This window comes from Mastigoproctus giganteus, chromosome 14 (assembly GCF_048544385.1).
Source record: "Mastigoproctus giganteus isolate SK-2022 chromosome 14, ASM4854438v1, whole genome shotgun sequence".
Lineage (NCBI taxonomy): Eukaryota > Metazoa > Arthropoda > Arachnida > Uropygi > Thelyphonidae > Mastigoproctus > Mastigoproctus giganteus.
Genome location: NC_143588.1, coordinates 36,186,908 through 36,199,734, shown reverse-complemented (window position 1 = coordinate 36,199,734; position 12,827 = coordinate 36,186,908). Strand labels below are relative to the sequence as shown.

The window sequence follows — 12,827 nt, the reverse complement described above, 5'->3', positions numbered from 1 at the left end:
GCTCTCCTTGCAATATTTTTCAACAGCTGGGCAAAAATAGCTTGAAAACCAGTCAATGAACACAGCTTGGGTCACCCATGCTTTCTTATTTGATCACCAAATAACTGGAAGTGATCTATAATTGTAGCCTTTTAGAGCGTGAGGATATGAGGACTGATAAACAAGCATCGGTTTCAATTTAAAATCGCCTTGAGCATTGCCTAACAATAAAAGTGTTAGCTGATCTTTAGACACTTTAAATTCAAGTTGAGTGCTTTCGTTCTTAGAAATGTAAGTTCTGGAAGGCATCCTTTTCCAGAATAAACTGGTTTCATCCATATTAAATATTTGTTGATCAGTGTATCCACCATCTTCAATTATTTTTTTTTAAAACATCAGGATATTTTAGATGTATCCTCATCTGCACTGGCCACCTCACTGGTAATTTTAACATTATGTAGCTGAACTCTATTTTTAAATCAATCAAACCAACTGGCACTCGCATTAAATGTTTCTTCTACTTCATTATTTTTTCTTTCACTCTCTTAAACAAATTTAAAGCTTTTGTCCGAATGGATGCTCTGCTAAGGGGAATGTGTTTTTGATTGCAATCCTCAATCCATACAGTTAAAAGACGCTCCATTTCTAGCATAGTAATACTTCTATTCCTTGTAGATGTTTGCAAACCACAAAAAGCTGATGCAACTTTACATTTTTCTTTTATTTCCCCTGCGTGTTTTATAATATTATGTACCATAGATTCAGGCATTCTGACATCTCATCCTATTTTAGAGTTGCTATGACCACAACGTTCATGTCGTTCAATCACATCAATTTTTTGCTTTAATCTCTAATAACGAGCTTCTTTTTTTGTGCTTGTAGTGTTTTTATCTGAAGGAATCTTCCTTTTGTCCATTTTCTTAAGGGCACTTCTTAAACCGATTAAAACAAATCATGAAAACTAACGTATATTACAACAGGCAGTAGCATGCACACACGAAGATAAAGAAGTGTAGCAGCATCTAATGCAAGACTAATTGAGGCTAATTGTCTAATACGAGGCTAGCTGCACTAGCCTTGCATTAACTGAATTTTGGTTCGCATTACACGCAACCTGGTAACATTATACAATTTGCACTAAATCAAATATCGCATTATTCGAACTCGCATTAATTGCGACCTAGCTGTATACAAAAAAGACAATAGGCTCAGGACTAAGATATTCAAAGAGAAAACAGATACAGGAGAATATTTACATTTTCATTCTCACCATTCATATAATATAAAAAAAGTCTGTACTATACAACCAAATATATAATGCTATTAAATACAGTCATTCACAAGTTGATTTAGGCACAGTTGCAATATTTAACAAGAATGTTCACAGCTAAGAAATATCTCATACAATTAATTTGAAAAACAATATCATATGTGCAAAACAACATTCAACAATCCTCGTAATATTAACACAGGGCATCCAGATTGTACTCCCATACCATAGCCAGTTTGCTAGACAGCTTCACAAAGTGTTCGCAGGCACAGATATCAGGTTAATATTCTCTTTTTACAATAAGTTAGGTACCTCCTTCAGTAAGTACAAAGAAACATATATATATACCACACAAAAGGATGTTAATAATATAGTATATCTTACTAAATGCCAACCAGGTTGCGATGCTTTCTACATAGCCAGTACCACCACAAGATATGGTTCATCAAGAACTGCAAATACATGAGCATACTACCATTACAATAGTTTCAGAACCAATCAGTCAAGCACCGAGCTCACACAACATGTGCAGGCTCATAATTATAACCCTTCAGTTGATTCTGCCATTACCTTAATTAAATTAAAGTCTAATTATAAATTACTTCAATACAAATGCTTGCAATGGAATGGTTCTGTCATAACACTTCACTTGAAATATTAAATACAAAATTACCAGTTAGTCTCTCTCCAATATGGAGTCTCGCACATATCAAATTCCCATGTGTTTGAGCAATGCACCATGAGGACTCCAGATTCCTTTTTAAACTCTGTCTCTGATTACATCTTCAGCCAACTAACATTTAGTTTTCATTTACATAGTGATTTTATAGATGACAACCAGGGGAATTGGGTGTGCACTTCTTCCTCTGGGCTTAATCTTAAATTACTAATGTGGCCTAACTTTTCTTCTATTTTAACTATTTACTTTTAATTAATAATATTCCAACATCTTTACCTTTCCTATAGCTTCAATGTGATAAAACACGGATAATTTGAGGTGAGTACCGATAAATTAAGCTATTGCTATATTACTGATTTGATTTTATTAAAAATGGTTATGGCCTGCCCTGTTCTGCCCTGCTTATCATACCTGCGTGTGCCTAAGTATCATAAGGTTAATGTTTTGGATACCAACTTTATTAAAAAACTATCTAGAGATGCAATCGAGGGAATACAATGGAATATAATTTTGGAATAAAGTGCTAAAAGGGAAAAAATTCTTCTAACATATTCACTGTCAAATGGACTGTACTGAATATAGCACTGTCTTGTTTCTTTGGCGTTAGCAATATCTTTTATCTTCTTTCACAAAAGGGAACAGAATAATTGGGTAAAAAGCTCCTGGTATTGTTCAGCCCAACAAAACATTTCTGTGATATAGCACCCCACTCCACCTTTAAGTGGTGGTGTAGGGATGCAGAGAACTCTAGATGCCATTATTTTGACTGCTTACATGGCCAAACAAATGAAACCATGCCTTGTCAGAGAGAAAAAAAAAAATTTAGGGTTTTGATTCATTATATTAGCATTAGCAGAGGCATATGATGCAAGAAAGCAAGCTTATGCAGCATCAGCCAAAAAAAAACCACTTCCACTTCACCCCTCCGTTTGTTCGAAATACCTGTCCAGCTGAGCTTTAAATTTATTTAGGCTCTCAACTTTCACAACAAGGGATGGAAGTCTGTTCCACCAACCAACTACCCGCTGGCTAAACGCAAATTTCCGAACATCTATCCTACATCTGTCTTTCCTCAATTTGAATTTATGCCCTCTCAGGTGATTATTCTGAGCAAGAGGAAGAATCCCATCAGCATTGAGCATGCTCAAACCATTCAAGGCTTTATACACCTCTATCAGATCACCTCGCCGGTGCCTAGTCTCCAGACACTGTACTCGTTCCAGCAGTTCTACATCTTTCTTGAAATGAGGCCTCCAGACCTGTATACAGTACTCAAGGTGTGGCCTGACCATTGCCTTATACAAGGGAATAATCACCTCCTTATCCCTGCTAAAAAAATCCTGTATATCATTGACAAGACACCATGAGCTACTCTTGCAGCCCATCTGCACTGCTCAGAGAACTTCATATCTGCCTGCACAATTACCCCAGGTCCTTTTCATTCTCTACCACTACCATATGTAAAATAACATAAACATCCTTGTACCTTGCCAAATTCTACACAAGAATCATCTAAATGCAATATACACACAAGTCTAATGCTTCTTTATTTTTTTTTATATTCCTATAAACATTCCCATTCAACAATTGACACTATATTGTTCAACTCTTTTATTGACTTTCTCAGAGAATTCTCTGAACTACAATTTGAAAATTGGTTCATTTTTTATTTATTAACAGTGTTTTATTTTTTGTTATTTTTTGTCATGAACACTGTCAGAAATGTGTTCTTCTGAAATGACTGGTAGCCTTACTGTGTGCCTCCTTTTGGAAAGGAATTGACAGAGTTTGAAAAAATGTCCAGCAAACGCGCTCTACTTGGCAGATGTGGTTTAATTTTAATCAAAATTAAAAGAATCAGTAAATGCATCCAGGACCAGTTGCAGGGCCTAGCTCCACTCATAACAGGATAGTAACTCTCTCTTTCACACACCTGTTTATTTTAAACTTAAAATTTGTTTTAAAATTCCAGTTTGTTAACATCAGAGCAAAATTTTAAATGTTAATTAAGCTTATATTTTATGTTATTTACATTAACTTGAAAATCATTAAATTTTTAAATATTTTAACTTTAATGAAAAAAAATAACAGATTATTTTCCAGACTTAAAAATTCATACTTTTCACATTCGTTACTTGTTACCTGATCTATTAAAGATACTGCCAAATCTTCCAAGCAGGCCATTAACTGATAAGTTTCCTTTGTACTGAATATTGCATTTTCAGCTTCTAAAAGAGGAAGAGAATCCAACAGCATAACCACCTGGAATCTGTCAGCAGGAGAAGATACAATTATACTATTTTTATAGCAGGGATAAAAACTGAATTTAAAGCAAATAACTTAATTTCATTAACATTTTTGCTGAAAAATAATGTGATGAAAATATTCTATGGAAGGTTTTGAACAAGTCAAGGAAACAGATTGATCACAAAGATTCTGAGCAAACATCGTTTAATAAAATAACTTTCTTCAACAAAAATCAGAAACAAGAGAATTTTGTTTATACTGTATTCCCTATAATATTTGACATGGATCTTAACTTTTTCAGTACTAGCATGAAATTCTATAAATCAAAATTGTTGATGTGGGGCAAAAATGCTATCAAATTAAAATGTTTTCTGAATAATTCTCTTTGAAATCACACCCCTTCCCACACTACTCAATTTCTCTGTAACATTAAAATATTATAATTTTTTTAAATAAGTACTGATTTACAGTCATTAATCATGCTATTTTTCTCATATCATCCTACTATATGTGAGTTTTTTCAGATGAATTTAAAATAAATTTTTTTAAAATGCTTTTTTGAGTCAAAAGTCAAAAATGGATTTGTAATTTTCCTACTTTTCTAATCACTCTCCTAAATTAACTTTCAAACGAAAATAGCAGCATAAACAGAACCATTTTTAACAAAGTTCAAAGGGAATTACACTTGCTAGTAACAAAAATAAAATACCTTCCCAAGCAATTCCATCCATTTGCAGGATGTGTCCCAAAGCACGTTCAATGTTATGAGTACTGACAAGACCTTTTGATAATGGCTGTGTCCATACAGCTGCTGAATTTAGTGTTTGAACATAAAATAGGAATTGAAGGGAAATCCCTCACATGTGGGTAACAAGATACTGAATGACTGATTAATCAAGTAAAGAAGCAAGGCAACTATTTCATCACAGATATTGAATTAACTTAAGAGATATACACATACTGATTTCCAAATTTTTTTTCTATAATGTTGAAGGACTATGTTGCTCCTGCTGTGACAGAGCTTGGGCTTGGGCTACTTTGGGTCAATGCATGAATAACAGTTGTTTCTAAAGAGCCTAAGCCCTAGATGTAATGACTGTCAAAGGAGGGGGAACATTGTACCACTAGCAGTATAGACAGAAATTTGGAACACACTGCAAGTGTTATTTCTCAAAATACAGAATGAGCTGGAACTTGGCTAACACTCTAATATGACCTGTTAATGTGTAAACATGGGGGTCAAATCGTGTTATAGTATACAATGTTTGAAGAGTTTCTGGAACCTAGTTGATTACAATGGTTCAAATATAGCTGAAGTGAAAGTCTTATGGCTATTGTTGAGAGCCTGCTTTGTAGGTGCTGGATCTTCCTGGTAGTGAAAGATGTTGCATTAATTGATAGCACTGAGGATGTCTGGTTTTCTGCAAAAACCAGAGCAGACAGTGCCTTGAATTCACTGTGGATTTTATGCATATAGAGGGGGAAATACTGCATGAGATAGAGGAGAAAAACCAGGATGCGGCCTGTGGTCTCTCCTTGACAGGCATCTCAGGTTAGGGAAGAGAGCAATGCAATGGGGGAGGAGCAGAGGAAAGTTATCTTGCCAATATTTCTATTGTCACTGGAGCCTAGACCTTGTTCAATAGCCAGGATTTCTCTCCCTGGGAGTGGTTTGTGTGTGTGTGTGTGATTGAGGAAGCTTTTGGAATTGATACTGAAGGCAGATAGTATGGTGTAGAGAACTGATGAGTGTCACATTTTGTTACACTTAAAAAAATAAATAAATAAAAAAAATTATCATAAGCCAACACAATGTAATTACAGATGCCATGCTGTTTTGTTACATGTTGTTGTCTTTACAAAATCAAAACAGAATTAGCTGAATTAGTAGCATTAAATGAACTATAAGAAACAAGAAAAAGGAAACTTACTTGAAAAAATAAGGAATGTTTTCAGGTAAACTAAAGTTAATAAAACTGTAACCTTACAAAAATGTCCTTTCTGTGATGCACACAAACTGAGAGTTATTTGTTAAGCTATTGAGAGTAATTAATTTTTAAAAGTGTAGATCAGCAGGCTTATTCTGAATACAATGGTCTGAAAGTTGTTCTATATATGTATGCATATTGTTGGTTGGTTGCTTATTTGGTTTTTAGGAGCATTAGCAACTAAGGCCATATTGCTCTGGGGATATGCGGTGATCATTCCCTGACCTTTCCGCATCCTCCGTATTTGGTGGCTATGGGCTCGAACCCCGGTCTAATCAAGAAGCGTGTGCTACGCACTGCTGCTCCTGCCCACCTGGCTACGGAGGCATCACATGCATATTGTATGTTGAGTAGTTTTAAAGGTAATGTCACGTAAGTTAATAAAAGATTAAGAAACCAGTCTAAATGGGAAGTAAATGCTTTTATTTTGCATAGAAGATACAGTTTGTTGTTACATTAATAAAGCTATATTCATATGCTATTCAAGCTAAGTTCAACAGCAATGGCCAATACGTTCATGAGAAAAAGAAAAGTATAAAGTTTTAATTTTACTTATACAAGGAATATCACCAGAGAAGTAATTTGTTCTTTTGGGGATTCCTGTTGAATTTAAGGAAGAATTTTACCTGCTGAAGTTAATTTTGAGCTGCAAACAAAGGCTGGAAACATTTATGAAAATTTCTGTTCTTGCTGAACTGCTTGCTTTAGGGAAGATATAACAAAGTTCGAGAAATGTGTGTTTGTGTATGATATTTCAGACAGTTTTTTTTTTTATTTTTATTTTTTTTTTTTTAAGCTAGTAGTCTTATTATTTGGATAACACTTTCAGAACATGAAAAAGAATTAGTGTTTATTATATTTTATCCAAGAAATTTGGCATTAAGTTGGAAACTCCAATGGTAAATTTAGGTTGTTTCAAAAGTGATGGTCAATAATTTAGCATTAGCAAGGGTACTTGCAAGAAAGCAAGCTTACATAGCATCAGCCAAAAAAACAAACAAACACATCCTTCTCATTTTAACCGATCCACTCGCACCAAATGTTTGTCTAGCTCTGCCTTGAATCTGTTTAAGTTATCAACTTCTACAACGACAGATAGAAGTTTGTTTCAGCAATCAACCACCCGCTGGCTAAAGGCAAACTTCCGCACATCTATCCTACAACTGTCTTTCCTCAATTTCAATTTATACTCTCTCTCTCTCTCTCTCAGGTGATTATTTGCCTGAGAGGGTATAAATTGAAAGAATCCCATCAGCATTGAGCATGCTCAAACTATTCAAGGCTTTATACACCTCGATCAGATTACATCGCAGATGCCTAGTCTCCAGAAACTGTAATTTGCAAAACTTAAGCCTTTCTTCATAAGAGCAACCCTTTGTTCAATTCACTAATCTTGTTGCCCTTCTCTATACTCATTCCAACAGCTCTACATCCTTCTTAAAATGAGGCCTCCAGACCTGTATACAGTAATCAAGCTGTGGCCTGATCATTGCCTTATACAAGGTGATAATCACCTCCCTATCCCTGCTAGAAAACATTTCTGTATATCATTGACAAGACTGAGCTTTTTTTTTTTTTTTTTTGATTTGGTAGTTGTTGGCGCATTGGCTTCTGTGGCCATATTGCACCTCCCAAGGTTTTTGCAGTACTTTGATCCAAGCCCGAGGCGGGAATCGAACCCGCGACCTTTGGGTTGCCGGGCAGGTACTTTATCCACTCGGCTAGCCCGGTCGGCAAGACTGAGCTACTCTTGCAGACCATCTACACAGCTCAGAAAACTTCATATCTGCTTGCACAATTACCCCAAGGTCCTTTTCGTTCTCTACCACTGTCAGTTTGTTTGTTTGTTATTTGGTTTTTAGGAGCATTAGAAACTAAGGCCATATTGCTAAGGGAATATGCGGTGATCATTCCCTGACCTTTCCGCATCTTAAGTATTTGGTGGGCACAGGCTCGGACCCCGGTCTAATCAAGAAGCGTGTAGTACCACAGAGTTGATACGTCACTCTGGGGTTACTGCTTCCCAAATGCAGTACTTTACATTTCTCAATGTTAAACTTCAGTTGCCACCTCTCAGCCCATCTGCTCAATTTTTCTAGATCCTGTTGCAGCAGTGTACTGTCATTAGTGTCATTAACAACTCTGCCGACCTTCATATTGTCTGCAAACTTCGACATTAAGCCTGATATACCATCATCAATATCACTGATGAATACAGAAAACAACAATGGACCCAACACTGAACCCTGGGGACTCCACAAATAACATTAGTCCATGAAGAGCAGCATCCATTGATTACCACTCTGTCTTCTTCCACTCAACCATCCCTTTATCCATAGCACCAATTTGCCTCCAATGCCATACTGCAACAATTGGTGCAGCAGTCTTCCATGTGCAACAGTATCAAAAGCCTTTCTAAGATCCAAATATATGAAATCAAAATTATTCTTTGCATCCAGTTCCTTTCTCACTACATCATAGTATCCATTCAAATTTGTCAGAAATTGGTCATCATAGTATCCAATCAAATTTCCCTGGAACAGAAGTTAAACTAACAGATCTCTCTTTGATCCTCCTCCTTTGTGGAGTGGGGGCCACATTTGCACATCTCCAGTCCATGGATACCTCCCCTGATTCCAAGGAGGGTCTCATAAGTATGGCTAAGGGTTTGCTTAATTCCTTTGCTACCTCATTTAATATAACTAGATACATTCCATCCATCCCAGGTGCCTTTCTTATGCTTATCTTCAACAACTTCTCCTCCACTTTACTCTCAGTTATTACAAGATTATCGAGCTTACTACCTGAGTTTAATACACCTCTGGCATTCCCCTCTCTGAATAACTCCTCATGTGTGAATGTAGATGCAAAATATTCATTTAGTTTGTTAGCTAACTGAGCAGGATCATCAACAGTTGAACCATTGATATCAAGTGGACCAATCTGATTCATCAGATTGGTCCATTTCCTTCTAGAGTTTAGATAAGTAAAGAACTTTTTGCTGTTTTTCTTTGTATCCTTTGCCAAAGATTTCTCGTAATCTGTCTTTGCCTGCCTAACCTCCTTTGTGACTTGGTTACAGATCAGTTTATATCTATCATAGTCTTCTGTGTCACTTGTTAATTTATATGTATCCCATGCATTTTTCTTCTGTGCCACATGTCTAATTAGTTCATTAGCATTAGTAGAGGCATATGATGCAAGAAAGCAAGCTTATGCAGCATCAGCCAAAAAAAAAAAAAAAAAAACTTCCACTTCACCCCTCCGTTTGTTCGAAATACCGGTCCAGCTGAGCCTTAAATTTATTAGGCTATCAACTTCCACAACAAGGGATGGAAGTCTGTTCCACCAACCAATTACCCGCTGGCTAAAGGCAAATTTCCGCACATCTATCCTACATCTGTCTTTCCTCAATTTGAGTCACTCGTTAAAGAAGCAATGCAGGATCTAGACAAGGCGGCAGTTATAGTCCACACACAACGTGGGTTTGTTAAGGGGGAAGTCTTGTCTCACAAATTTGATTGGACATTATGTGGCCACAAAAGAACTGGATGCAAAGAAAAAATTTTGATATCATATACTTGGATTTTAGGAAAGTTTTTGATACTGTGGCATGTGAAAGACTACTGTACAAATTAGAGCAGTATGGCATTAGGGGAAAGTTGTTACAATGGATAAAAGGATGGTTGAGTGGGACAAGACAGTGCGGTAATCAATGGTCACCACTCTTCGTGAACTTATGTTATTGGTAGAGTTCCCCAGGCTTCGGTGTTGGGTCCACAGTTGTTTTTTGTTTTTATCAATGATATTGATGAAGGTATATCACGGTTAATGTCTAAGTTTGCAGATGATATGGAAGTTGGCAGGGTTGTTAATGATAGTGTGCTACTGCAACAGGATCTAGAAAATTTGGGCAGATGGGCTGAGAAGTGGCAACTGAAGTTTAACATTGACAAATGCAAAGTACTCCATATTGGAAGAAATAACCCCACAGTAACGTACTAACTCTGTACGTTACTGTGGGTAGTGGAGAATGAAAAGCACCTGGGGGTAATTGTGCAGTGAGTTATGAAGTTTTCTGAGCAGTGCAGACGGACTGCAAGAGTAGCTCATGGTGTCTTATTAATGATATACGGGAATTTTGCTAGCAGAGATAAGGAGGTGATTGTTCCCTTGCATAAGGCAGTGGTCAGGCCACACCTTGAGTACTGGATACAGGTCTGGAGGCCTCATTTTAAGAAGGATGTAGAGCTGCTGGAACGAGTACAGAGAAGTGCAATGAAATTGGTAAGTGGAATGACGGTTTGCTATTACCAAGAAAAGCTAAGTTCTGGAAATTGCAGTGTCTGGAGACTAGGCACCTGTGAGATGATCTAATAGAGGTGTATAAGGCGTTGAATGGTTTGAGCAAGCTCAATGCTGATGGGAATTTTCCTCTTGCTCAGATTACTCACCTGAGGTGACATAAATTGAAATTGAGGAAAGACAATTGTAGAATAGATGTGCGGAATATGCCTTTAGCCAGCGGTTGGTTGATAGTTGGAACAAACTTCCATCAGTTGTAGTGGAGTTCAACAACTAAAATAAGTTGAAGGCAGAACTACACAAACATTTGGAATTAATGGATGAAATGGGAAGGTTTTTTTTTTTTTTTTTTCTCTCTTCAGCTGATGCTATATAAGCTTGCTTTCTTGCATTATATGCCTCTACTAATGCAAATGCTAAATTTGTCTTCATGGGTGGTGGAGACTGATAGCTTAGGACAATTCAAAGATCAGTTGGGAAAAAGGAAACAAACAGACACTTGGTTTTATTTTCTTATTTTTATTCTTCTTATTATTTTTTTGTTTGACTGGTGCATTTCTTTACTGAGGAGAGTTTTTGCTTTTATCTAAAGAAATTTTTTGTTTTTTCATTTAAATTGAGTCTCTTTCAGGAATAGGTTGTTGTTGTTGCAGTTGGGTTTTCAGGAGCATCGGAACTAAGGTCATGTTGCTCCGTGTATATTGTCTGTAATGTTCTGAATTCAATTTTCTGTTTGCTGGTTGAAAAATCAGTTTCCAGGAAAAAAAAAACCATGCTCCCCTCGCTTGAGACCAACTAACCCAGTCACGTGATGAAAAAAAAAAAACCCATAAAAATTCCTCTTGTCAGTGATGGGATTCACATGCAGGTGTTTTCCACCCAGTGTGCGGAAGATAGCAATCCTATCAAATGTGCTACCCACAATGGCTTGCGGGATAGGATGGGATGGGTAAGCCCCAAGTGTGCCCATGAGATAAGTTACAGTAACTTATTATACAACACTTATGAATAACACTTTTTGAAAGCTGGACTCATATCCTGCTAATGCAATTTGAAAGGTTTTGTCAAAGACATTTTTAATGCCTTCAACAAATAAATAATAAGTGTATTTTTAAGAAGGATGCTTTCTATTGACTGATCCGATTTTCTTCAGTTTATCACCCAGCTGGACAAAAGAATCCATATTTCCTCTCTTTTAGCATTATTAGAACTTGTTAAAATTATTGAAGAGGGATATTATGTGTTATACTTCTCAACAAGTTTTTAACATAGATGAAGTTTAAACAAATTTGTGGATACAAATGCCTAAAAGAAGTTTCATATTGAAAGAAGAAAAAAACATGCCAGGTTTCAAAGCGGCGAAGGATCGGTTGACTTTATAGTTGGGTGGTAACACTGCGGGGGATTTAAAATTAATACCCCTTTTAGTTTATTTGGAAGAGGGCCAAAGTTCAACCCAAAATCGACACATTTTTCATGATTAAATTCATAAATTAAATTAAATCAATTAAAATCAATTTAGATCAATTAAATTCATGATTTTAATTCGTAGTTTAAGTTTAATTTTGATATGTAAGTAGTTACCACATAATTATATATGTATGTAATGCAGAATATTTTTTATGTACAAATATTTGAATATTAAATATTTTGACCGACATTTGTGCATCTTTTCACTACCGTTTATTATTGATTAGGAAATATCCTATGGCACCGACTGCAACTCACAAATACATGTTACCTTATGGGAATTCGGTGCTCGCTTAGCGCAGATTCACTTAGCGCTCTGTTTTTACAGAATGAATTATCAGCATTAAGCGGGGGTCACCTGTATTATTAATATTAACTTTTCAGTATAAATTTTTGCCACTTGCCTGTAAAATTAACTTTTACTCTACATTTTAATACCGTCATGGATTCTACTTCAGTCCATAATCTCTTCTTTGCAGTTACCGGCTTTACTACTAATGCTTTAAAAATTAATTAATATATATTAATTAATTAATTAAACTGACAGTGTGAATAATTCCACATGCATTTTATAATCCTGTTTATGTGAAATAAATAATTTAAACAATTAAGTACCCTTCCTCCTTCCAAGTTGAATAAAGTTTTATCATGTCTCCTAATACACAGAAGGGATCTGACAGAAACTCCCAGACCACTGGAGAAACTTCCAACCACTAGAAAACTATAGTGAACAGTTAGCTCATGTGTGCCAAATTTTTAAAATCACATTTCAGCATCTAGATGAAGCAGCTGAGATGCATGAGCTAAATATAGAAATCAAATTGGGCTTATTCATGTTATCTATAAATATCATAAGCCATGGCTGGTCAAATTCAAAAACTTGGCCTAT

At 36.0% G+C, this 12,827-nt stretch overlaps 1 protein-coding gene across 1 annotated transcript in view; it reads right to left on the bottom strand.

Annotated features, from left to right (window-relative positions):
- The window catches only part of Nup75 (nuclear pore complex protein Nup75), a 459,526-nt gene that overhangs the window by 28,018 nt on the left and 418,681 nt on the right, over positions 1-12,827 (bottom strand). The window contains exon 22 of the mRNA XM_090389073.1: positions 4,071-4,197. Coding sequence (XP_090245199.1) covers positions 4,071-4,197 — 127 coding nt within the window. The remainder of the gene's footprint in view (positions 1-4,070; positions 4,198-12,827) is intronic.